At 41.0% G+C, this 23,327-nt stretch overlaps 1 protein-coding gene across 1 annotated transcript in view; it reads left to right on the top strand.

The window, feature by feature from the left end:
• Positions 1-1,058: 1,058 nt before the first annotated feature.
• Positions 1,059-23,327, top strand: part of BAHCC1 (BAH domain and coiled-coil containing 1) — a 1,784,093-nt gene continuing 1,761,824 nt past the window's right edge. The window contains exon 1 of the mRNA XM_044085068.1: positions 1,059-1,509. Coding sequence (XP_043941003.1) covers positions 1,434-1,509 — 76 coding nt within the window. The 5' untranslated portion in view covers positions 1,059-1,433. The remainder of the gene's footprint in view (positions 1,510-23,327) is intronic.

Below are 23,327 nucleotides of genomic sequence, written 5' to 3'. Positions count from 1 at the left end.
CGTTACCCTAGTATATACCTATTTGTTAGCAATTGCTCTACATGTTTCCTTTTTGTTCCATGTTCTACATAAGTCTGGTCGTATCACTCAACCGTCTGTCTTTAGAATGTGGAATCAAACCCCTCATAATGGGGAACAAATGCGCATAATGTAGAAGCTCACTAACAATTTCAACTAGAAAGTTCACGTGGTGATTATAATGCGTTTACTCCTTTGCAGAAATAACGATTCGGTATTATTTACCTTGGGTTGGATATCAGTTAAAAATTCCTAACACCGAATGCGTGACTGACACTTTCAATGTGGATCTGTGAGGAACATGGACTTTTTAAGACTCAAAACGAGGTACACTTGAGCTACACACTTCCAGTAATGTGAGAGTGGAGTTGAGATTCTCTGCTGTGGAGACCTGTAAGTTATGAAAGAACCAGGCAGTACTCCTAGCATACTACTTTTTTGAGTATCGATGGCACACCAAATCTTAAATATGACAAAGAATTTCAGTAAATTATTTTTGACAGTACGTACTGCATGCATTCCATCGCTGACGAATCATATACCCCTACAGTTAGGTGGGAGTACCCAGGAAAATCTAGGGGGACACACATGGGACCTGCAAGGCTCTGAATTGGAAGTGAGTAAACGCTAGCCACTGTTTCTTATATAGAAAAAATACAATAGATGCATACCTGTATTACTGGCCACCTCTGTGAAACACTCCTGTGTTTCTGCTAAAACCCTCAGTATTTCACTATAGATTTATTTTCAAAATGTGCTACCATGCTTCCATAGATGCTATAAATACTTAACATTACAATTACGTACTACATTAAGCCAGCAGCGGCAGCCAAAAATGTTCCTAATAGGAGTTAGATCCCCAAAACCTCTGGGAAACCGTACCTCGCAGATCAATGTTTCCTATCGCAGGCCGAAGTGGAATAGTATAAGAAGAGCTTACATCTCGCTCCCCACCCCATTCCTCTCGCTCTCTCTCTTTCTCTCTACCTCGCTCGCGCTCGAGTTCGCTCTCTCTCTCTCTCTCTCTCTCTCCCCGCGCGCGCTCTCACTCACACATACACACACGCACACACATACACACACACATGCACACATACACACCATTGTGGGAGAGAGAAGGCACGTCATCTACCCATAAATTTGTGATTATAGAGCCTCCGGTCGCCTGTTGGTTCTAATTGACTGGATTTACTCAACAGCAAAAAGCAGGTACGGAAGAAAGGGGCTCTATACTGGAACAGAATGCAGCAAAACCAGTCTCGGCAAAGGCAACGAGGAATAAGCGACACAGGGAATGCCAACAGCAACACGCTTTCCAGCATAAAGGATATCCAGGCAAAAACACTTCAGTTCAAGGGCTCTTCCCCATCTGTTGGCCACAACATACTGGAATTCCTTTAGATTGTCATCACTGTATGTTATTGGTACTCCTCTTCAGCATATTCATTTGGATTTTATCTCATACTCATTCGGACGACTGCTTATCATTAGGTGGGTACCTTGTTTTAAAATTCTGCCTTCATCCTTTGCTTACCTAGAATGTGAAGGTGAGCTGGATTGTTACCCTTTAATGGTAATAAGACGAAAGCGCCGGGAAGAAAATGGATATTAATTGTTATTTACAGTAGTGTTATTTACAGTAGGACCTCGCCGATCTGTTTAGTTGCAACAGCTGGCTAGTATTGTTGTCTATAGGTTTCATGGTACCCGGGTCCTGATATTCTAAAGGGTATGTTGGAAGACGCAGGACACTACTGCTCTTAGAAGAAGCATTCTGGCAGAGACAATAATTGTGACAGAGTTGGATGGCAAATACGAGAGGCTCTGTTGGAACCGAAAGGATGCTTTATTCTCTTAGTGTTGCATATGAAAACGTAGAAAGGGAACGCTCATTCCCAGGGCTACTTTAACCGAGCGCCATGCCATGTTCTTGCTTCTGGAAAAATGAATGAATATTCACATGAATGGATAGTTACAATACACAAATTAAAAATAAAAGTAAATGTATTAGACGTGTTCCGATGTCTGCAAACTTTAAATGCGATTTAGTAGCCCTTAACTTACATTTCAGTAAAACTTAACATTGAGCGCCATGCCATGTTCTTGCCTCTAGAAAATGTTCAATACTGACTTGAATGGGGTAGTTAGAATACACCGATTAAAAATAAAAAGTAAAGGTATTGCATGTAGTCCGACGTCTACAGACTTTAAAGTTAAATTTGTTACACATGTTAGCTTAAATGTCAGTAAACCATTACCGGTCAGGAAAAAAGAGTTAATCCCGTGAGTGCAGTGTATAAATCATGCCCAAGCCCGGTTAAAAGCCAGCTTTCCCTGCAAACACAGTACTAAACAATTCTTTCCCCATTTCACAGAGTGTCCCACTTTAAAAATGCTTGATCCGGACAACCCGGCGAAAACCTTTACGCCACTCGGTCTCAGTCCCCTTAGCCGAGGACGGCCGGTTGGTCTTGCTGTTAGAAAGTCTGTGCTGTGTTTGTACATAATTCTGATTTCAGTGTTTCCAAAGGTGCACCCACGTGCTGCACGAGCTTGTGTCCCCCACGAGATGAGCGGGTGGCATTGGGTAAATGCACTTAAAAAAAGTTTCCTAACGATTTTTTTCTCGGTATTGCAGATGTTTAGCACACTTAAGGAGCGCGTTTCCTCTTCTAATCATTTTGCTAACAGTTAACATAGCTCAATTTCTTCTCAGGAAACAGGAACGTAGCCAAAAATAATGAGGGACAAAGGCCCAAGATCAGGGACACGTTCTAAATTTTACTCTAATTCAATTACAAGCTTAACAGAACAGCATGTCTTGCATCAACGTGTATTTTGTGGACAAAAAGAAGCACGTCACTTTGATATCTTACATTACTGACTACACAGTCCTCGGCGATTTTCCAAAAATCGAAATTTTGCAAGAGTAAAATATGAAGCAAAATCAGGGACATTTGAGAGATATGCACGGCAGTTAGCTTCGCTTAGCTGCGGACTGACTGATTTAAATAACTAGAAATAATTTTGTGTACTGAAGAACAACATATGCAATGTTTTTCAAGGTAAACTGTGTCCTTTATGGATTGCTTCAACATGGTGTTTTAATATTACAACTGCCCATATTACCATTCAGCATTTGCATATGCCAGGTTTTCCCGTACTTCTCTGTAATGCTAACTTCTAACAGGCACCGGAAATATGATGTACTATGTATTATTGTTTAAATTGTTCCACTGTTAATTTTTATTGCGCATTTAGTAAATTGAAAAATACATTATTTGTGTGTGTATAAACACACAGACACAGATACACACACTCATTTTGCAGTAGCACATGGGGGAAAGTAATATGCCAAAGGGCGTTGTGCTGGCGTATTTTAACAAATACATGAAGTATGTATATATCTGTACAGATACATAGAAAAGGATGCCCACACACCAACATGTAGTATTTGCAGTTTTAGATAGTAAAAATATAGACAACATGAATAGATAGCATGTAACTGTAGATATTGGGTACAGAAAAATCTCTATAAACACTGTTTATTTGGTGCTTGACTGTATGAGATGTAGCTCAAACCTCTTTGGGGGGATCCATTGTTCCAGAAGGGGCACACGGTTTACACAGTAAATAAGAATTGTTTGAAGTGTCTCTCTTTGTTTTACTATTTTATTTAACACTGTCAACACAGTGATGTTTGTACAAAATTGTAATTACATAATATGGGTAGCAATAAATAAAATAAGCAGCCATCGATTTGTTTATTTCTGTGGGTGCTTAGCATGCAACGTTAAAACATACCATTTAAAACAGCATTCGCTGTTAGTTAAAACTAAGTGAAATACATTTATTTGTGAAGTCAAATTAAAATATGTATAATATTTATGAATTGCTGCACTGTTCATTTATATGCCGTTTTGTTCTATTTTAGTTGTGACTGGAACGGCATCGGATAATGTGTATCCTCTCCTTGTAAACGTAGATGAACTTGTCATTTGTGCCGCTTTACCTTGTTACTTTGTAGTTTTTGGTAAACATAGTCTGTCTAAAAGTGGAACGTTCAGCGTAGGCACTTTTCCTAGAGCAAGATATCTGCCAAAGTCAGTAACATATTTATACAAGCGTGTAATGCTAAAAGCAATACAAAAAAGTTGCGTTTTGGTAAGGATGAAGTATCAATTGGTAGTCAGATTATTTTAGATTAGAAGCAGGTAGTTTGGATAGTTGTATGACTTCACCTACAATATAATTGTGGATGAACAGTACATCCTCCTTATAGCACTGCCCATTGTGTTAGACTGGAGATGGTGTGTGTGTGTGTGTGTGTGTGTGTGTGTGTGTGTGTGTCTGCACGTGCGCGCGGAACAATCTGCCAAGTCTGCCAGAGCAATCTGCAACACTAGTAAGAGGAAAGTCTTTTCTTTAGGAAATCCGAGTTGTGACTCCGAAACATTCATCCATACAATGGAAAGAAACCTTTAAAGTATTCATTGCTTTATGTGCTTAGAAGAAACAGAACTAGCCCGGCAGCTTCACTTTTTTTCCTGGCTCTCTTGAAAAAGTAGTACGTAATTTTAAAATGTTTACGGCAGTGAGATGGTTCTAAAGTAAAGGATAATATGCTATCCTAAGGAGTAAGAAATTCAGATTACATCTGTGTGTGCATTATTTTACACACAAGTGCACTGGCCGCTTAAGTGTGGTAATATTCGGAGGTTTCAGTAGTAACAATTATTCTGCTTTAAGAAATAAAGAGATTGGAACCATAACCACCCCGCCTGGAGATTTTCGACTGAAGAAAACTGCCTCTATCGTGCAGACGCTGTGGCCAAGTTGCTCATCAGCTTATAGCGGTTGGTGACCTAAAGTATTGTTCTTCTAATTTGTCCTTTGGCCCTTTCCACTGCATCTGGAGACATGGGCAGTATAAATGAACTTTCTGCATAATTCCCCAATTATATTAAACACATCTTCTGTTGCTTAGTTACTCTTTGGAAGACTGCTGTAGTAATTATGGAAGTCTGTTCAAAAACAAACTATTGTATCAAACATACATGCACGGAACAGTATATTACCCGGTAAGGGCTCCCCGGAGTTTACACCTTTTATCTTTCTTCTAAACGATTTATGTTAATCGAGTAATGACATTTTGGTGCATTGACGAAAACAACACCCTTGTTTATCTAGGACAGACTGCAACAGGAGCACTATTGTCAGGCTGACCACGGTAAAGGGAAATGCGGTCCTTCAGTTCCATGTCCTGTTTAAATAATTTACAGCGACGCTTTTTTAACAGATTTGTTTTATGCAATACAGTTTTGTGCTTTGTACTACACTTGTGTATTTTCTTGAATACCGTCGATGTCGCTCTGCCTACCGGTGTCTCTGCAGTTTAGTGGAGAATATTACGGCATGGGAGTAAGATCTCAAAAAATAATCCAGAAGCCGTCGCTATTGACACAATCTCCCTGTACATTTCCAGTGTATACGTTTTCATCCCGAAGCATAGTCAAGGCACGAAAATGCACGGTTTGTAGAAAGGCAAGTATATTTACGCGCTCTGCCCGTTTTGTAAGTACGTTCTGTTTAGTGTTTACTTTGCCCGGAGACAGAGATCAAAGAGTAATGTTAATTGTTGTGTTTAGACAGATGTTGCCTCTCGCCCCTCGCATGTGTTACTTGCGCTTCGTTATGCACATGTAACAGACGTGCAGGTATAACAATGCATGTTTGTGTCGCCTTTCTGGAGGTAAGTTGTGCACACCAACAAATGAAATAAAATAAGAAATAACCACATTCCCGAGACGACCAAATTAAAGTACACAATTGCTTGTTGCCAAGTCCCCCGATCACATTTGTCCCAGCAAACTTGTGTGAGTTAGCAAACTGAAGCAGTGCTATACAACAAACCGAATGCAGATGCTTCAAGCAATATCTCCTAACTGTACAGAATTTCGCAGAAATGTCCCGATTTTTTTTCAGTACATAATGACAGATATTTTAGTTTCAGACTTCTAAATCCTTCATAAAATGCCTTTTAGCGCAATATCTCTTTTTCTAGCAATGTTAATAAGGAAAATTTTCAGTAATAATAAGAACCTATTAACCTATTTAAATATGTTCCTGGTGTGGGACTTTGCCCCCACCCCATCATTTTGGCTTTGTACTGAATTTTTGCGCAAAGCGATTGAGAAGTATCCTTCAAGCACACTGGATAAATTGAATTCAGCCTAATGATCGTGCCACAATAACACGGTATTTAATCTCATTTATGATCAGCCGTTTGATCTTCTCCTAATTCTAATGAATAACCTGTAAATATGCATATTTATACAGATCAGTAAATGCGTAACTTACTGTTGTATTCTGTCTTTATCAGTACTGCAAATGATTGTTCTCTAGCTACAATTGCATATTACACTACACTGTATACTCCCTGTTGGTCTTCAGTTCAGCTCAGGTCGTGACAGAAAACTTACCCTGTTAAGAAGTAAAAGTAAAGGTGCGTTGTGCATTGGGTTGCGGACAAATGTAAAAAAAAACTATTACAAGTGATGCTACGGGACCGCTAGACATTAACCATAGGATGACTTTTAAGTTATTCTGTTTGCTTCCCCACTTTGCATCTTAAGCTCTATATTTTGCGTTGCACAGCTGCATTTCTCTGTGTTGGTATCGGTGACATTCACGCTCAACTTTCCAACGTAATATTCTTACCACATCACATGAACCATGTGAACAAGCACCATGAACACCTACCTTTTTATAGAGGGCAATTTTCCAGTCTCACTTATTGAGTAGGGTTTCCTTGTACGAGTTCCATTTCTGTAGTGTTCCCATTATTGTACTTGACCATTTTGAAGGAGTTTATCCATGTGAAATAATTGCACATATTAAGTAAGATAAAAGTCTTACTACGATTTAGAACAAAAAAAAAGATATAGTCAAATACCCAGTCAGAAGATTGCTGTTAAGTTTCAATGGTATTATTATTATTAGTATTAAGCTGTTAGTGGTGGTGTTTGTGTTGTTATTACTGTTAGAAGACTGGAGCAAAATTCATTTTGGGTAAGCATTTGTGCTAACAGTCACAGGCTACTCCTGATTTTGTACCTACCCCCCCCCCCAAAAAAAAAGTGATGTTTGGTAGTCTGCACTATTGTTAGAAAATGTTTTATAATTGCTGTATGTGTTGCTATAATTTAAATAAACGTGCTTTAAGCTCTGCATTCTAAACCCAGTTATAGTAAGCTTGTTTGGAAGCCGAGTAAAAAATCATGATTGTGAAATACAGTTAGATATAGAAGTTGCTGGTGTAATTTATTGTAATTTACTGTGTCTTCAGCTCACAAAACGAAAGGTATTTAGTGTGGTTATTATAAATAAATGGCTTTGCTGGTAACTGTATGGGCCACAATTTTACACAGAAAGTAATGCAGTAGTAGAGACCTCCTCGTAGGACTAAGAAGTTACAAGTTGTATTAGGTTGATTACATTTTCCACGTCTGCTTGTACTTTTATTATATTTAATTTTGTTATGTGTGTGTGTGACGCCGATCAAATAAAAGATACCGAGATTAAAACATCTTCCAAACACAGAACTGCAGCCCAAGATTAGTCTAAAAATAAGTGGAGAATGTTTCTGATTTCAAATATCCAGAACTCTTGAAGCTAAAAAATGTATATCAAAACTAACTTTCAGTGGACTTCTGAAAGTTCTTTCAGTGATCCCCATTGCCTGCTGTAACATACTAAATTAAAATAGATTTGGTGGATTGAAGGGAAGTTCTGTTAATCAGTGTTTGCAGAACAAGTCTATAGTTAGTAAAGACTCAAATGTTCTGGGAGGGAGAGATGACTGGTCAAGCTAAAGCAACATAAAGATACAAAACAGCCCATGGGTCTGATGCACACAAAGTGGTAGAAACTAGGAATATATTTTCATGGAAAAAAGTGATAGAAATTGCATACCTTAACCAACATGGCGAAAATATTCTTTAAAAAAAAACACGACTGAAACTGCTTGGCATATCTGCCAGCCAAGTGATGTGTTCTAATAAAACTTTGTTTTTAAGGCAATTACACAGGGATAATGCTACCAAATAACAACTAAAGTTACATCGTCCTCTCAGCTGGGATTCTCTCTTACCCCTCTTTCTTACACTTTTCAGACTAACTCCTATTGCCACACCTCCAAAACACGACTATCACACCACCATACCACCTAATACTGTCATAACTGTGACCTGCCTAAACAGTATTACTGTACTATTAATAACATTGTATAAAAAATCTAGACTATCATTTGGTTATGAACCATGTGGATCTATATACTCAAAAGTAATGTCTTTATTGCTAGGGGCTGTATCACATATACAATCTAACAGACAAAAATGTCTTACTGAAATTCATATTACCTGTTTTATGTACTTCTGCATACTACTTTATTTCAATGTACTGGGCATTTTAATTCATAGTATGTACTCTTGCCTTTTATTTTATGTACTATTGCATTTTATACGAGTCTTATGTGATTCTTATGTAAACAATATGCATTTTAACTGGAGCTTTTCTCCCCGGTCCTCCGCTGAAAATGGACCTGTGCCCAGTCAGACTTTCCCGGTAAACAAATGTAAAATAAAATTAAATAAAACGTTATTTATTTTGAACATATATGTATAATTAGCCAACAGCCTAGCTACGACATATGAAGATCTGTCCTTTGCCTGTGCATAGTGCTGAGAAATACAGACATTGAGGTCCTTTATCAGTTTTTATTTATTGCACATGCCTCATTAATACAAAAACGATAATCTGGACAATGATGGGTTGTAGCACAACCGAATGGGTTGCTGTGGGTACTGTATGTGTCTGTGTGTGATATTACTTAAAAATGAAACACTTATCAAAACAGAGGCATACGTTGAAATGTTAGCTAATGAACTTGGGGCGCTTACACAATTCATATAACCTCTGTGTTTTAAGATACAAGACATCTTCTTTTAAATGTTAACACAATGTAAAAATAATTTTGAAGTTTGTTTTCATTTGGAATTGTGCTCTTCTCAGCAATTTAACTGTTAAGTGAAACAGTTCAGGTGAAGTGAAGTAGTATTAAACAAAGTACATGTGAAAACATGTTCTTTATGTAGGGCGTGGGGCTCGTGTGTGCAAGTGTGCATCTGACAGAGACCGAGAAAAAAATCGATAGATAACTGTGCACTTAATTTACATACTTTAGTGGAAACCAGAAAGAAAATGTTCTTTACAGAGCAGCGTACGGCAGGCATAATAAATACAGAGTGGTGATAGTTCTGTTAACTTTGGTACGAGGTGCACGCACACTTACCATCATTGTAACGTTACTGATAGCTATATAGGTGCTACTGAGTCGCACGCACCACCTGGACTGGAAGACTTAAAAAACTGTAAAGCAGCGTGGTTATACCTCTCAACCAGCAGACTCTAAAAAGAGACACAAAGGTCCGTGAAAAGTATCCAGTCATACCTCTCAGCCTCTTAACGAAAAAGATATGAACAGAGGCAAACATAATGGGAAGAAAAAATACCCTAAAGTAGGGACAGATTTTAATAATGGTCTTATAAACGTAACAGGTTGCAGAAATAACATGTTTTGCATTGCCACGCATTTTCTGAAGGATATTACACTGGAAACGTAAAACATTTGTTATTATGTAGTGACTTCAATCCTCAATGATTTGCCAGAAAACTCTGTATTTTTATGAAGAACGGATCAGAAATAGGCAAAAAATCTGGATAGGTCAGGAGTATGAAAAATTTAGAAATGTTATTAGCATAATATCTGAATACTAATTAGCACATAACTTCCTGCTCCCACAGTAGGAATGTGGGATATTACTCAGAAGCACGTGTTTAAAAAAACAGTGACAAAATGATGGGTAAATAAAAGCACATTATCAACAAAAGTGTAAAAATACGTAGAGTTTATTTAAGTGAATTCCAAAATTCTGCCACACAATGTTACTTATTAAAAAAGGAAGATAACAGACGTGTGTCACCTTTCTTTAAATTTCTGATGCCACTATCATGTTGGTCATGTAGGGTAGCGTTTCTTTGTACTAGACAACTTCAAATATCACACGAAATTGGAGAGGGGGCAACAAATTTTGTGAAGGGATGAATCAAGCCTGCAATTAGGGACATTAGGGACATACTTCCAAAAACAGATACGTAGTGCGCCGGAGGGTAAATCAGGCTAGAAAACAGTGACGTTTCTTCAAAATAGGGACAGCTGAGAGGTGTGTTTGGTAGCGCAAGATTAAAACATTCAGAACAGTCCCCCACCCCGACCGTTACAATAATGCCACAGTAGACGTGACAAAAACATGAAGTTATAATCAGCAAATTATAAATCACAGTGGACAAAAAATAACATATTAGCCATCACTTGTACAAACAGTAACTACTCTTTCAAATGTTGCAATTGCTTAGCGTTACGCGGGGAGGGGGCCTAGTGTCCTCGTCACAGTTGCAGACAGATTTGATGTCCTTATATGCGTTCGACTTTTCGGGTTTGAAAGTGCATGTCCCCCTCCTTCCTCAAACTTCAGTTCTAACGGGAACCCTCCTTCCCCAAAAGTTTTTGGGGCTTTGTTCTTTGCTTTTAAAAACGGAGTGTCTGTCTCCTCTTCTCTCTCTCGTTGCATAACAACTGGGATTGGAGGAGGAACACGTTGTAAGCGGTGTCATTATCCGTAAATATCTATCAATATGAGAAGAATTTCAGCAGTACTTTTGACCGGGTTAGTCTTCATTATACACTCTTCCTTCTCTGTTAAGGTGCGGACGCAAACAGCAGAGCAGAATTTATTGCAATATGTTAGACAACATAAAAACGTAATCGTTCGTTAGACCCTGGGTTTAATGTCCACCAAGCCTCCTAGCCTATGCTGTGGGACCCTAAGCTATTATTGAAAGTACAGACGTATTATGTTGTTGCCAAAGTGGAAAGGTAAAACATCCAATCCCTGAAGCTTAGATTTCACGCAGACATGCTTAAGTGAGAGGGATCAAGCCACGGTTTTATTAAAGTAAGATGCATTTACCCGATTCTGAATTTTCTAGAAAAATGCTTGGTATGCAGTTATTCCCAGCAACAGAAAACAATTATTAATTTGTTCTGAAATGAAGACTTCTGAGCCAACCAATTCAGTTTAAATGGCAGCGAATTTCTGTTGCCCTTGTTTGCTTCACTCAAAAGCTTTGGCAAGCGAGTTCTCTTTCAGAAACTGAATTACTGCTGACTGGTATACTCACAAAACTGGGTTTATTTTCCTAGAGTTACATTACGACGTCTGTCTTGGGGGCACCAGTTTTAATTTAAGTAAACCTGTTGTTATATAAAGTGTCCAAGGGGCTGCTAACCTTCATTCCCTGTATTGTTCTACAGTTCCCTTAATACGGTTAAGTATAAAAGCTGTTGGTTAGATGTTATACGGGTAACATTTAGACGTCGTTTAACCCCTTCAGTTCATTCATTAACTGTCCGATTACCGCTTAATCCACTTGGAGTCATGGGGAACCGGTGCCTATACCGGCACACTCACACACCTAGAAGCAGTTTGGAGGATCACCAGCTCCCGGGCCGCAGCACGTTTTCTATAAGAAGGACAGATAACTTAGGCAGCAAGTCGCCTCGTTTAAGAATCGAACCTACGTAACCAAACTCTGAACGCTGAAGTGTCCCAGAGAACTTAATGCTAGCCGGAACAACTCTGTGGAGATTGAACCTGACAACACATGTTGCCATTTTAGTGTGATTTTTCGGTCACAACTCAATTCAGTATCTGGTTAAATTGTTTTTCGTTACTTACATGAAAGCTAAAAGGCGATCACTGTAAACTGACAGCCTGTAGAACTGCAACGGGATTCGGGTAGAATCCCAACCCCGCACTAAACAGAAACGACAATCCCTATCATCAAATATTAACGTTTTGTGCGTTTGTAAATGAAAACGTTGTAGCTTATGCTTCTGTGCCGTGCATTGAGAATGTGTGTGTTTACGGGTTCATTTCCATTGCTTTCACGCCTGTTCTAGAAACACTTGTAATACGCTTTTATTAAATAATTAGGAAAGTGGCCAGATCAGCAAACACGGGAGAAACAATAAATAGTTTGTTATGCAGTGGTAAGAGTCTGGCAGAACTGTCTAGGTCATCTCAAAGCAGGAGCCTTAATGAGTCGGGGGTGGGGGCGGGGATTCCACAGGACAAAAGGCTTGCATTTTTTGGAGGGGAGTTGGGAAGTGGGAATACGGCAGGGGTGACTTGCTGACTGTTTGCCAGCTGTCTTGGTTGTATGTGAATATAAGGGAGGTTACCAATTTGCTGAGATGTTTCGGAGATTACTTTGCACAAAACGTGCGTACTCGGTACCTTCAACGACAACAAAATGGTTTGACGTAAAACCGGAAAGAGTTTCTATTCTGCCAGTTTATTAAAGATATCATAGATTATTTTCAAGATTACCCCAACGAGTCTGTGACTGTCCAAAGAATATGTTTACTTTCTTTATTTTGAAGGCGTTTTAATATAGCGTTCATGTCTATTTAAACGCATAATTTACTAAATCATTCCAATGGGTGACAGTAGATAATCATGCTGCGAAGTCGTTCACAAGGAGTAAAAAAAAAGCCAGTTGTTAACCATAGATAGGGGTATGTGTTTTCCAGTGGAGAACCTACAGCATAAGTCACTTGTCTGTGTTTAGAACCTACAACGTATGTCACTTGTTTGTGCTTATTAATGCACGTTCTCCCTGTATCTATATGGACATTTCACTTGTCCTTGCCTTTGTGGCCTGTGTCATGAACAGGAGCGGCCTTAGGTCAACTGGTGTCCTAGGCAAAAGGGCTCCACGGCGCCGCCCACCACACCACCCAGTGCCCCCATCCTGGACTAACTACATTAAATAAATACTGGAAAAGCTCCTTTGCTAGAGCGGCGCCCTAATTGGCCTATGCCTAAGGCCGGCTATGGTCCTGAATGGCCCTGGCATCCCAAGGAAGTATGTGAAAGGCCCACGAACCTCATAAACGAAATAAAGAAACTACAAGGAGGAATGAAATGAAGACATGCGGAATTAAACCTTCAGACAAATCACCTTTGTAGAAGTCGCAAATTAATGACAAATGGTTCGTTACCATCAGTGGGAAAGTACACTTTCATTTTTCTCTAAAGTGTTTGTTTTTATTTTATGTAGAGTTGGGGTGCCTTAGGTAAGGTTGAATGGAAAAACAAAGCCCTGCACATATGTGCACTACTATTCTTCCATGTGCAGACATGTAGGTTCACCATCCCATTCCCAACTATGAGTAGTTTGAAAACCAAATCTATTGTTATTTTATTTATTTTGTTGCTATTGATTTTTATCCAGAGTAACAAATTCTTCATCACTGGAGTAACAACGCAGCTGCTGTACAGCATCCAGTTTTCAGAATGCACATCCCTAGGTGGAGTTGCTTGCAGCCTGTTATTATAATTATTATTACTATTTTAGCATGATGACCATGTAAAATCACTGGACACAAGTACCTGTTGTCGAGGAACAAGGATCACTATGGTTAAATTGTTTAGTCTGAGCCTCATATGCCATTTACAAGTGGAAGCAGATCAAACTGAACCAAGAATACAGGGTAATGCGCCTTGGCAACTCATATATTCATGCTAGGCTGTTGATCTAGTGGATCATTTTTAGCCTGGCTAATTATTCCACCAATTTAACAAGCCTTGAACCTTATTTTAAACAAGCCTTGAATTAATACCAGACCCCAACTTAGTTTCATTCCATTTCCATGGGGTGGGGGTGGGGCAAAGGAGGGCTATACATATAATTGCCCATCCAGTCCTCCAGGTTACATTTAAAAATAGCTATCTGATTTTTTCTGAAATTTGTGTTTTGTCCTTCATAAGTTTAATGGTTTTCTTGGAAAACCACTGCAGATTATGTACTGCTAAGTACTATAAAACATGAGTTCTGAGTTTCTTATTCTTTTAAAAATGTATGTTATCCAAAATGTGAGTAACCCCTGGTACATGTTACTGTTCTAAACAAGTAACAGCAATATATAAAAGCTGTCCCTAACTATGGATTTTTGTCCCTTAATTGTTTGTTTTATCACTCCTGAGAGAAAAGGTCGAGAGCAAGACTCACTGCAGTAATGCTGTTTGCTCTTCTGCAGAAATATTCACATGCTGATAATGTGTGAACAGAGCTGAGCAGAAAAAATGCAGTCCAAATGGGAAGTGGTTAGAGAAGAAACCTCCTTTCTTCACCTTGCACTGACATTCAAGTTGATTATATAATGTAAGAAGTAGTCCCCTGCATGGAGGCTCTGGAGAGCTTTGAATTCTGCTTTTTTGAATTCAAGCCAAGTCATCTTTATTAGCCTTAACACAGAAACATTCATCTGATGGAGTACCTCTGTAATTAAGCATTTTACCTGAATAAAGTGTGAGCCACAGTGCTTGTGTGTCACATGCAAGTTGTGTATTTGTATTTTTCCAGTTCTTCTGTCTTCTTTTTCAATTTGGATATTTGCTGTTAATGGTTAATGTGTCTCTTTATAATACCCTATGGCACCCTTAAAAGGTGTCTTCTCTTCCTTCCATGGGGTCTCCTACTATATAACAAGTGAAAGGGACTGAACCCCATAGAAACTTAAGGTACCTCTCGGATCAAAAAGATTAAGCAGGGCAACAACTGTTCCCAGTCCTTTCAATTCTTCTCAGTTACCTTATTTAATATAAATTTTAAGGTTTGGCTAAACCATTTTACTAACCCATCCACTGGGGGTGCTACAGCAAGGTCCAAGTCTATAGTTGTTTAAGTTGAAGATTCTGGCACAGATACTTCATGACTTTGGACATGAAGGGTGTACCTTGGACCATCACACACACAATTTCCTTAGATATCCCCATAGCAAACCCTCTTCCTTAGTGACTGCTTTGAAATTAGCCTTCCTAAGGAGAATGTCTTTGGTTAACTGGGTAGGGTAGTCCAGTACCACTGGCATAAATGGGTATCCATTGCTTTACCTAACTAATGGCCTCTTGATATCCCCTGCAATCCTTTCAAACTGAACTTCAGTTATAGGCATTGAAATCAAAGGACTCCTAAGTCCCACTTTAGGTATTATCCACTGACACTTTAACCTCTCAGAACAAATGTTTTCCATTTCTGTCATAATGCCTGTCCAGTAGAGTCTGTCTAGGCCTGGGTCTTAGTTCGAGCCTTATATAAATGATACCCCAATACAGGAATGTGGACAGTTTTAAAATTATTTGGGTATCAGTAGCTGCTGGATGATCAATTCTCTCTCCTTAGCTGCCCTATAGAGGAGGTTCTTCTGCATCCCAAAGTAGGGCAATCTAGTAGGGATCCAAGGGGAACATACTTCCCCTCTACCTGGGATAAATTTTCTCTAGCATGACTTAAAGACTTATTCTCCTATTGTTCCCCTTTAGAGCTTAAATGGCCTATCTGGATGCCAGACTGACTGGTACAGCTTCTTCCTCTGTGTCTTGGGCGGTAGAAGGCCTTGCTTCCCCTCCAGATAGGGCATATACAGCAACCTGTGGATCCCACTCCTCCCTGAGGAAAGGCAGTTCACGCTACTGCTCTGTGAAACCTACCTTAATTACCCTTGATCTAAAGCCTCATACTGCCTCTGTGATTCTTCACTATCCTCCATCCTTATCTCATTATGTGCTTTAATCCTTACCCTGAGTTCTTGGGACCCTATTTTCTGTTTAACATATCTGGCACCCCCTACTCACTGCACACCCTTGTGTTACATGAACACAAGCTTCCTCTTTAGAAACCTGTATCTAAACTGTGGTGTGGCCTGGCCCCGCAGTAGGCTTCTACGGCCTTCTAATCTTATATGGCTCTAGACTGTTTGTGGTGTCTATGTCCTGTAGACTAGTGCACTGGGTTGATCTGAACTCTATGTTAGGGAGGGACTATACAGCACTCCCCACTGTTATCTCTGTTCCACAGCTTTCAGAGATTTAAAAAAAAGATGGTAAATCTCTCCCAATTCTGAGACAGGGAACTATAGCAGGACAAACTGGGTCTGTATCTTTATCCGAGCAACCAGGTATCATCTTTTCTTCCCATGAATGCACAGCACTTTAACAGACTTTTGCAAACAAACCTTTTTCTTGCAAGTCAGTTGTATTTCACCAAAGTGATCAAACTACCAATGTCTAGCAATCCTTATAGCTCTTTTCCATGTACTTTACTTTTACATTTCATAGATTTGTAGTAGCACAGTAACAAAAGGCAGACTTCACCAGGCAAGACCTCACCTGATCACATTTCATAGCCTCTTCGCCCTCTACGTTGTTTTCCCCTTCATGGTATTTAACAATTTATCCTCTATTACCACACCTAAAAGAAAGTATGGAAGACATGCTTCCTTTCCCTTTATGTACCATTTCCCCATTAATTTTTCTTTGTCCTTCACACATTTTCATAGCACAAAATCTTCTTTACTAAAGTCAAAAACCTCTTGGCAGTCTCTGGATCTACTTGACTTTCACTTTTTAATGTTTGCTGGCAAAGCTGTTTTAAATTGATGTATATCATTGTTTGTATATTCTTCATACCCTCAGAGTTTAAACAAATGTTCACAATATGTTTTAACTCAACTATGTCCTTTCCATCTTACCTCTAGAGAAAGTCTAGTCATAGAATTTGAGAACCTGAGTTTCTGAGGTGACTCCTGCCCTTGTAAATTTTTCCTTACCTCATCAAAGTCCCTACAGTGTGAGCCAGTAATGTCCACATATGCATGACAGGATTCCTCTATGAAATAGGCTGCTAGAATCCTAGCCCATATTATATGATCTCAGCCCTCTTGGATAAAAAGAAGCTATGTCTTGCCATAATGTTCCAGCTGTGTTGTTGATCTTCATTCATTCATTACTGATGGGTTATTGGTTCCGTCCTTGGAACCGAGCCGGCCAATATCAAGCTCGCATCAGCCAAAAACTCTTGAGCCAAAGTCCTACCCATAATGCTCTGCTCCCTGTTACCTCAGATCGAGTTTGCAAGTTGATAGATAAAAGTAGAGGCTACCTGTGGTCATAACAGATCTACCAGAAAGGAATACATAAGATCAACCAAGAACCTCTGGATGGGGGACGGAGGGTGGGAAGTAATGAATGAACGAAGATCAACAACACAGATGGAACATTATGGTAAGACATAACTTCTTTATCTGATGTTGTTAATCTTCGTTCATTCCTTACTGATGGGACAGAGTCCCCAGCTACCTGTATCCCTGGGTGGCCCTCATGGAAGGACATTCCTGAGCACCATGGAACCAAAGGAAGCTCTACCTCTGGAGGCAAGTCCAATTTGTAATGAAGAATAAAGGTATGAGGTTTGGCCCAAGTTGCAGCTGAGCAAATATCATTGAAGGAAGCCTTAGCATGGAAAGAGTTGCCATAGATCTTGTAAAATGTGCTTTGACTCTATGAGGCAAGGTGAGATTGTTTTTGTTGTAGATAAAGGTGATACAATTTCTCAACCATGAAGCCAATGTAACTTTTGATACAAGATGACTCCGTCTAGGTCCAGAAAAAGCCAGAAAGAGTTGGTTTGATTTACGGGTAGATTTTGTTCTGTCCAGATAAAAATGTAATTGCCTATGAACATCCAAGGAGTGCAGGCAATAGTCTCCCTTGTTAGAATGGTTAGTAAAGAACACTGGGAGATCAACGGATGGGTTGATAGATCATTCTGACACCACTTTTGGTAAAAAGGTAGAGTTGGTTCTCAGTGATACCCTGTCCTTATGGAAGATAAGATAAGGAGATTTGATGCATAAGACCTGAAGTTCTGACAATTGTCTGGCCGATGTGATTGCAATCAGAAACACAGTTTTCCAAGAGAGATATCTTACATCACAAGAAGACACAGGTTTAAAGGGTGGAGCTGTTAAATGTTGCAGAACCAAAGCCAAATCCCAAGGTTGTACGGGTTCTCTAAAGGAAGGTTTTAGGTGGATAACCCCTTTCAAAAAAGTCTTATGTGACATAAGTGAAGAATCTTGAAAACCAATATGAAAATTTGAAATGGCAGCCAAATGTACATGGATAGCAGTGGCAGACACCCCAGAGTGGAAAAGATGTGATAACTAATCCAATACCACCGAGACCGGGGCTGACAAGGGGTTTATTTGCTGCCCATATAGAAAATCTCTTCCATTTGTTAAGATAGATTAGTCTGGTGGACGATTTATGAGATGCAATAAGAATATTGCGCACAGAGGACAAAAGGTTTTCATGCCTGGCAATCATAGGAAGTGGAAAAACCAAGCTGTCAGTTTCAGGGTTGTTAGATTGGGGTGAGTCAGACCCTGTGGATGAAAAATCAATGTTGGGGATGGATTGAGGATCCACGGTTGATCTAGCAGGTGAGGCCAGAGGAAGGGAAACCAGACTTGTCGAGGCCAATATGGAGCAATGAGGATCACTTTGCTCTTCAACAGTCGTGCCTTCTTTAGAAACTGGGAGATGAGGGGAAGAGGAGGCTAGCCATAAAGAAGACCCGAGGGCCAAGCATAGACTAGAGCGTCCCTTGGTGACTGTCCCCAAGGGGGGATCAGGGCAAAGTAGTTGCTGCACTTGTAGTTGGTTGGGGAGGCAAATAGGTTACAGCAAGGCTGGCCCCAGCGGTGGAAGATTTTTGCCACTATCAGAGGATTGAGGGACCACTCATGAGGCTGTAGATTGCACCTGCTCAATTTGTCCACTATAACATTGGAGTTCCCGTGAATGTGCATTGCAATCAGAAAGCAGTTGTGAGCTATCACCCATTGCCATATTCGTAAGGCCTCTCAGCATAACGGGTAAGATCTGGTGCCCCCTTGTTTGTTGATGTACCAGATCACTGACATGTTGTCTGACTGGATCTCAATAGTCCCTGACGGAAGGATGGTGGTCACCATGGCTATCGATGGGGGGTGAAAGGGTGAGACCATTGTTGGGGATTTCGAGACGTCCACCAGAGTAAATTTTGCTTGCATCTCTGAGTCACACTTATTTGAAAAGACAAAGGGTGTTGTAGAGGGTAACACTGAGTGAGAAGTAGCCATTGAAGAAGTCACATGTGGGATCTGGTAATCAAAGCTGCCATTCAGCCCAATAGCTGAAGTACAGATTGAGCTGGGGATTTGTAGTGACAGAGCAGTGGTTAAACTTGCCTTATTCTCTGAAGTCTGTGTTCTGGAAGGGATGCTGTGCAATTTCTCGTGTCCAACAGTACCCGGAAAAATTCCAAAGACTGAGTTGGGTTTTGTTGTATTTCTTCCAGTTTATAGTGATTCCCAGGCTTCGAGCTGTTAAGAGAGTATACTGCAGGGCTTCTTCCAGTAGATGCTTGGTGGGGGTGGTAAGCAGTCAGTCATCTAGATATGGAAATGCCTGGAATCCTTGAAGTTGCAAGTGGGTGATAACCACTGCCATGCATTTTGTGAACACTCTGGGGGCTGTAGAGAGACTGAAGGGCAGGGCTCAAAACTGGTAGTGACTGGGCTCCTATATGGAAGTGGCAGTATCTTCTTGAGCATTTGTCCATTTTTATGTGGTAATACGCATCTTGAAGATCTACAGAGCGCATCCAATCGTCTTCTTCCAGAAGAGGAAGGATAGACTGAACCGTGACCATTCGGAGTTTCTGTTTTTACAAACTTGTTTAGTGTACTGAGATCCAGAATTGGTCTCCAGTCCCCTGTCTTTTTTGGCACTAAAAAGAACCTTGAGTAAAATCCAGATCCTGTCTGGTCCGGGGGCACCTTCTGGATGACTCTTTTTGTAGCAGCTTTTTGATTTTGTGTGCTGCTGTTTCCCTTTGACTGGGTGGGACGTCGGGTAACACTCTTGATGAGACTGGGCAAAGATGGATATCCTTGACTTTAGGGCCAAACAAAGAAGTGGCCTCTATAGGGGCATTCATGAAGGAAGCCTTAAAGGACTCCGCAAAGTCACAAAGGTGCATCCAAGCATGTCATCTGGTGACTATACCTGCTGCTCTAGCCACCCCTTCTGTTGCATGAGAAATAAGATGCATAGAAGAGTTGGAAATGGACTCTAGGGTGGCTATCTGAGAAGGGTCTAGATTAGAACATCGAAGTTGCAAAACTTTGAATGTTCTGATATTGACCCCTATTCAGTGAAAGCTGAAAATATCGAAGCAACAGAAAACCAAATTTTTTCTTAGGGAAAGAATTTGGTTGTCCATTTCTGTTGCTTCAGTATTTTCAGTGCTGTGGTGGAAAGTTACGGGTCAGGTTCAGGTAAGTGTGCGATTGAGTGCAGGTTAGGTTATTTAGGGTTTGGGTGCAGGTTAGGTATGTGTGCGATTGTGTGGACATGAGGGTTAGGGCACGGGTTAGGTATGTGTGCAATTGTGTGGATGTGAGGGTTACTGTGGGTTAGGTGAGTTAAGGTTAGGGTGAGGGTCAGGTAAGTGTGCGATTGTGTGGACATGAGGGTTAGGGCGGGGTAGGTGAGTTAGGGTGTGGGTGAGGTGAGTGTGCGATAGTGACGGACCTTATGGTTTGGGTTAAGGTAAGTGGATAGTTAGTGGTGTGTGTATAGTTTAGTGTAGGATTAGGTGTAAGATTTTAAGTGTATGTGTGTGGATTGCTGTTTGTTTGGTGTGCTTGTGTTGTGTGTATGTGTTTTGGAACAGCAATTTTTTTCCCTAGGAAAAAATTTGCTGTTCTGTATGTTCGATGTTTTCAGCTTTCGCTGAATAGGGGTCGATATTAGAACATTTGAAGTTTTGAAACATCGATGTTCTAATATAGACCCTCTGAGAAGCCACGTTATCATGGACTTCGTCAGAAACAGCTCCTGCCAAGGATTCAGAGAGCTGGTTGATAAGATCTCACTGAAGTTTGGTAAAATAGGGTCTATATTATAACATCAAAGTTCAAAAACTTCGAATGTTATAATATCGAACCCAGTAGAGCAAACACTTGAAATAGCGAAGCTGCAGAACACCGAATACTTTCCTAGGGAAAGTATTCAGCGGGCCGTTTCTGCAGTTTCGCTATTTCCTCAACTGTGGAGCGAAGGTTATGGACTGGGTTAAGGTAAGTGTGCGAATGAAGATGAGTGTGTGATTGGGCGTGGGTTAGATGAGTTAGGGTTAGGGAGCAGGTCAGGTAAATGTGCGATTGTGTGGACGTGAGGGTTAAAGTGGGGTAGGTGAGTTAGAGAACAGGTAAGGTGAGTGTGTGATAGTTAGGGACCTTAGGGTTAGGGTAGAGTTAAGGTAAGTGGGTAGCTAGTGGTGTATGTCTGGTTTAGTGTAGGGTTTCATGAAGTGTATGCATGTGGATTATTTATTTTGGTGTGCTTGAGTTGTGTGTATGTTTGTTGGAACAGCAAATTTTTTCCCTGGGAAAAATTCGCTATTCTGACTGTTCGGTTTTCTGGTGTTTCGGTTGAATGGGGTCGATATTATAACATTCAATGTTTTTAGACTTCGATGTTATAATACAGACCTGGTAAAATATGCCAAATAATTCAAAGACCTTACGGTGAAGGTCGATGAAGCAAATACATGCTTCCTAATCTGTCAATCGCCCGGGACTCCTTGTTGGGCAGATGGACAGTTTGTCTCTCTCCTGCCAAATCTTTCTTAGTAGCAGCTGCCACCACCATAACATCTACTGGGAGACCACGTGACCAGTGGGGGTGCTCGGCAGGGGGCAATAATATTTTATCTGGCCTCTTAGGTATCATATCTATAGTATCAGCAGCCTTCTATGCAAACTGTATGATGAGCTGGACGAGCTCATTGGCAGGTGGGGTGACCCAGGAGGTAGGGGGTTGGGCACGAAAAACCTGCAGGAATACAGATTCCTCAGAGGAAGGATTAGAAGGCTTCCAGTCACTCTAAGGCTCTTCAGGGTGTCACCAAAGGACACCTCATCAGAGGGTGACCATGGGGACCCTTCCCCGTCATCAAAATCCACTCCTCAGTGGAGTCCATGTGTTTCTCCTTACATGATGCTTTGCAGGGTGCTTCCTCAGTGGGAGGTTCTGGGGAAGACTGCAAAGAAGGGGTCTCCTGAGGAGGAGACACCTGAGGCTTTTGTGCCCGGTGTCCGGGAGTTGAAGCTTGTGGCAGTTGCGGCACAGAGAGGGGAGATGACTCCGACAAATGAGCTTTGCATGGCCTGGAAGGCTGGCCCACCCAAGGAGGGATGGGAGCCCAGAACCAAGCACAACAACCTCGGAACCGGGGTCACACCCTGCCCCGATGAGCCTGCCCCCAGACCAGGAGTCTCAAGAGGACCATGAACCATAAGAGAGAGAGAGCATCCCTGTAAGGTGCCATAGAAAAAATTGGCATGGAGCCAGGAATGCCCTTCCCAACAGCACAGCCACTGGCCTGAGATGAACCTGATGCCCAGTGCACCAAAGGCCACAAGGACGACTCTGGTTCCAAAGTGAGCTCCACTATTGGAGTCGGAGGGAGGGAAGCTGCTGTCGGAGTAATAGACTTCAAGACTTGAGTGTAAGTTGAAGGAGGAGTATACATTGGGTTTTGAGGCAAAATACGCTCACCTGAATGAAGGAACATGGACTTAGATGGTTGAGAGAGACCTCTAGCCACAAGCAACTGATCAACAAGCCGCAACACATCCAGGTCTGAAAGACTCTTGGTTGGTCTCATGGAGAAGGCTGATGCCGATTCTGGCTTTTCCAGGAAAGGACTATACTGACTGCTTGCAAAAGGATCCAATGAAGGGTAATATTTGGTCCTTGCTAATTCAATAGGTGCAGAGCTTGGAGCCGAGGAAGTCTGCTCCGAAGAAAATGGTGTGGAAAAAGTCTGCTCAGAAGATGTCAATGCCATGGTAGTTGAAGGTGTCTGCACTGTAAAGGCAAAGGTCTGCCCCAAAGGGTACGGTGCAGTAGTGGAAAGTGTCTGCACCAGCAATAAGGACGGTGCCAAGAAGGACTGCACCAAAGTATATGGTGCCGAAAAAGTTTGTGCCGTGGAGTACAGAAGAGTCATACTTGGAGCCGAAGGTGACTGTACCAACAGTGCAGAAGGGGGCTGAACCTTTATTGGTGGTGCCATTAGGGGTTGAGAAAGAACTGTCAGAACCGTAGTTGTCTGCACCGGGAACTCCGGTGCCGATATCGGTAAAGGAGACATGGCTGTAGTCAGGATCATTTAGGATGGTGCTGAACCTGGAGCTGACAGGTTCACAGGTGGCAGCACCAGAGTAG

Source organism: Protopterus annectens, chromosome 10.part0, assembly GCF_019279795.1.
Source record: "Protopterus annectens isolate FY-2018-M chromosome 10.part0, PAN1.0, whole genome shotgun sequence".
Lineage (NCBI taxonomy): Eukaryota > Metazoa > Chordata > Ceratodontiformes > Protopteridae > Protopterus > Protopterus annectens.
The sequence above is the reverse complement of the archived record's forward strand: the minus strand, read 5'-3'. Positions and strand labels throughout refer to the sequence as shown.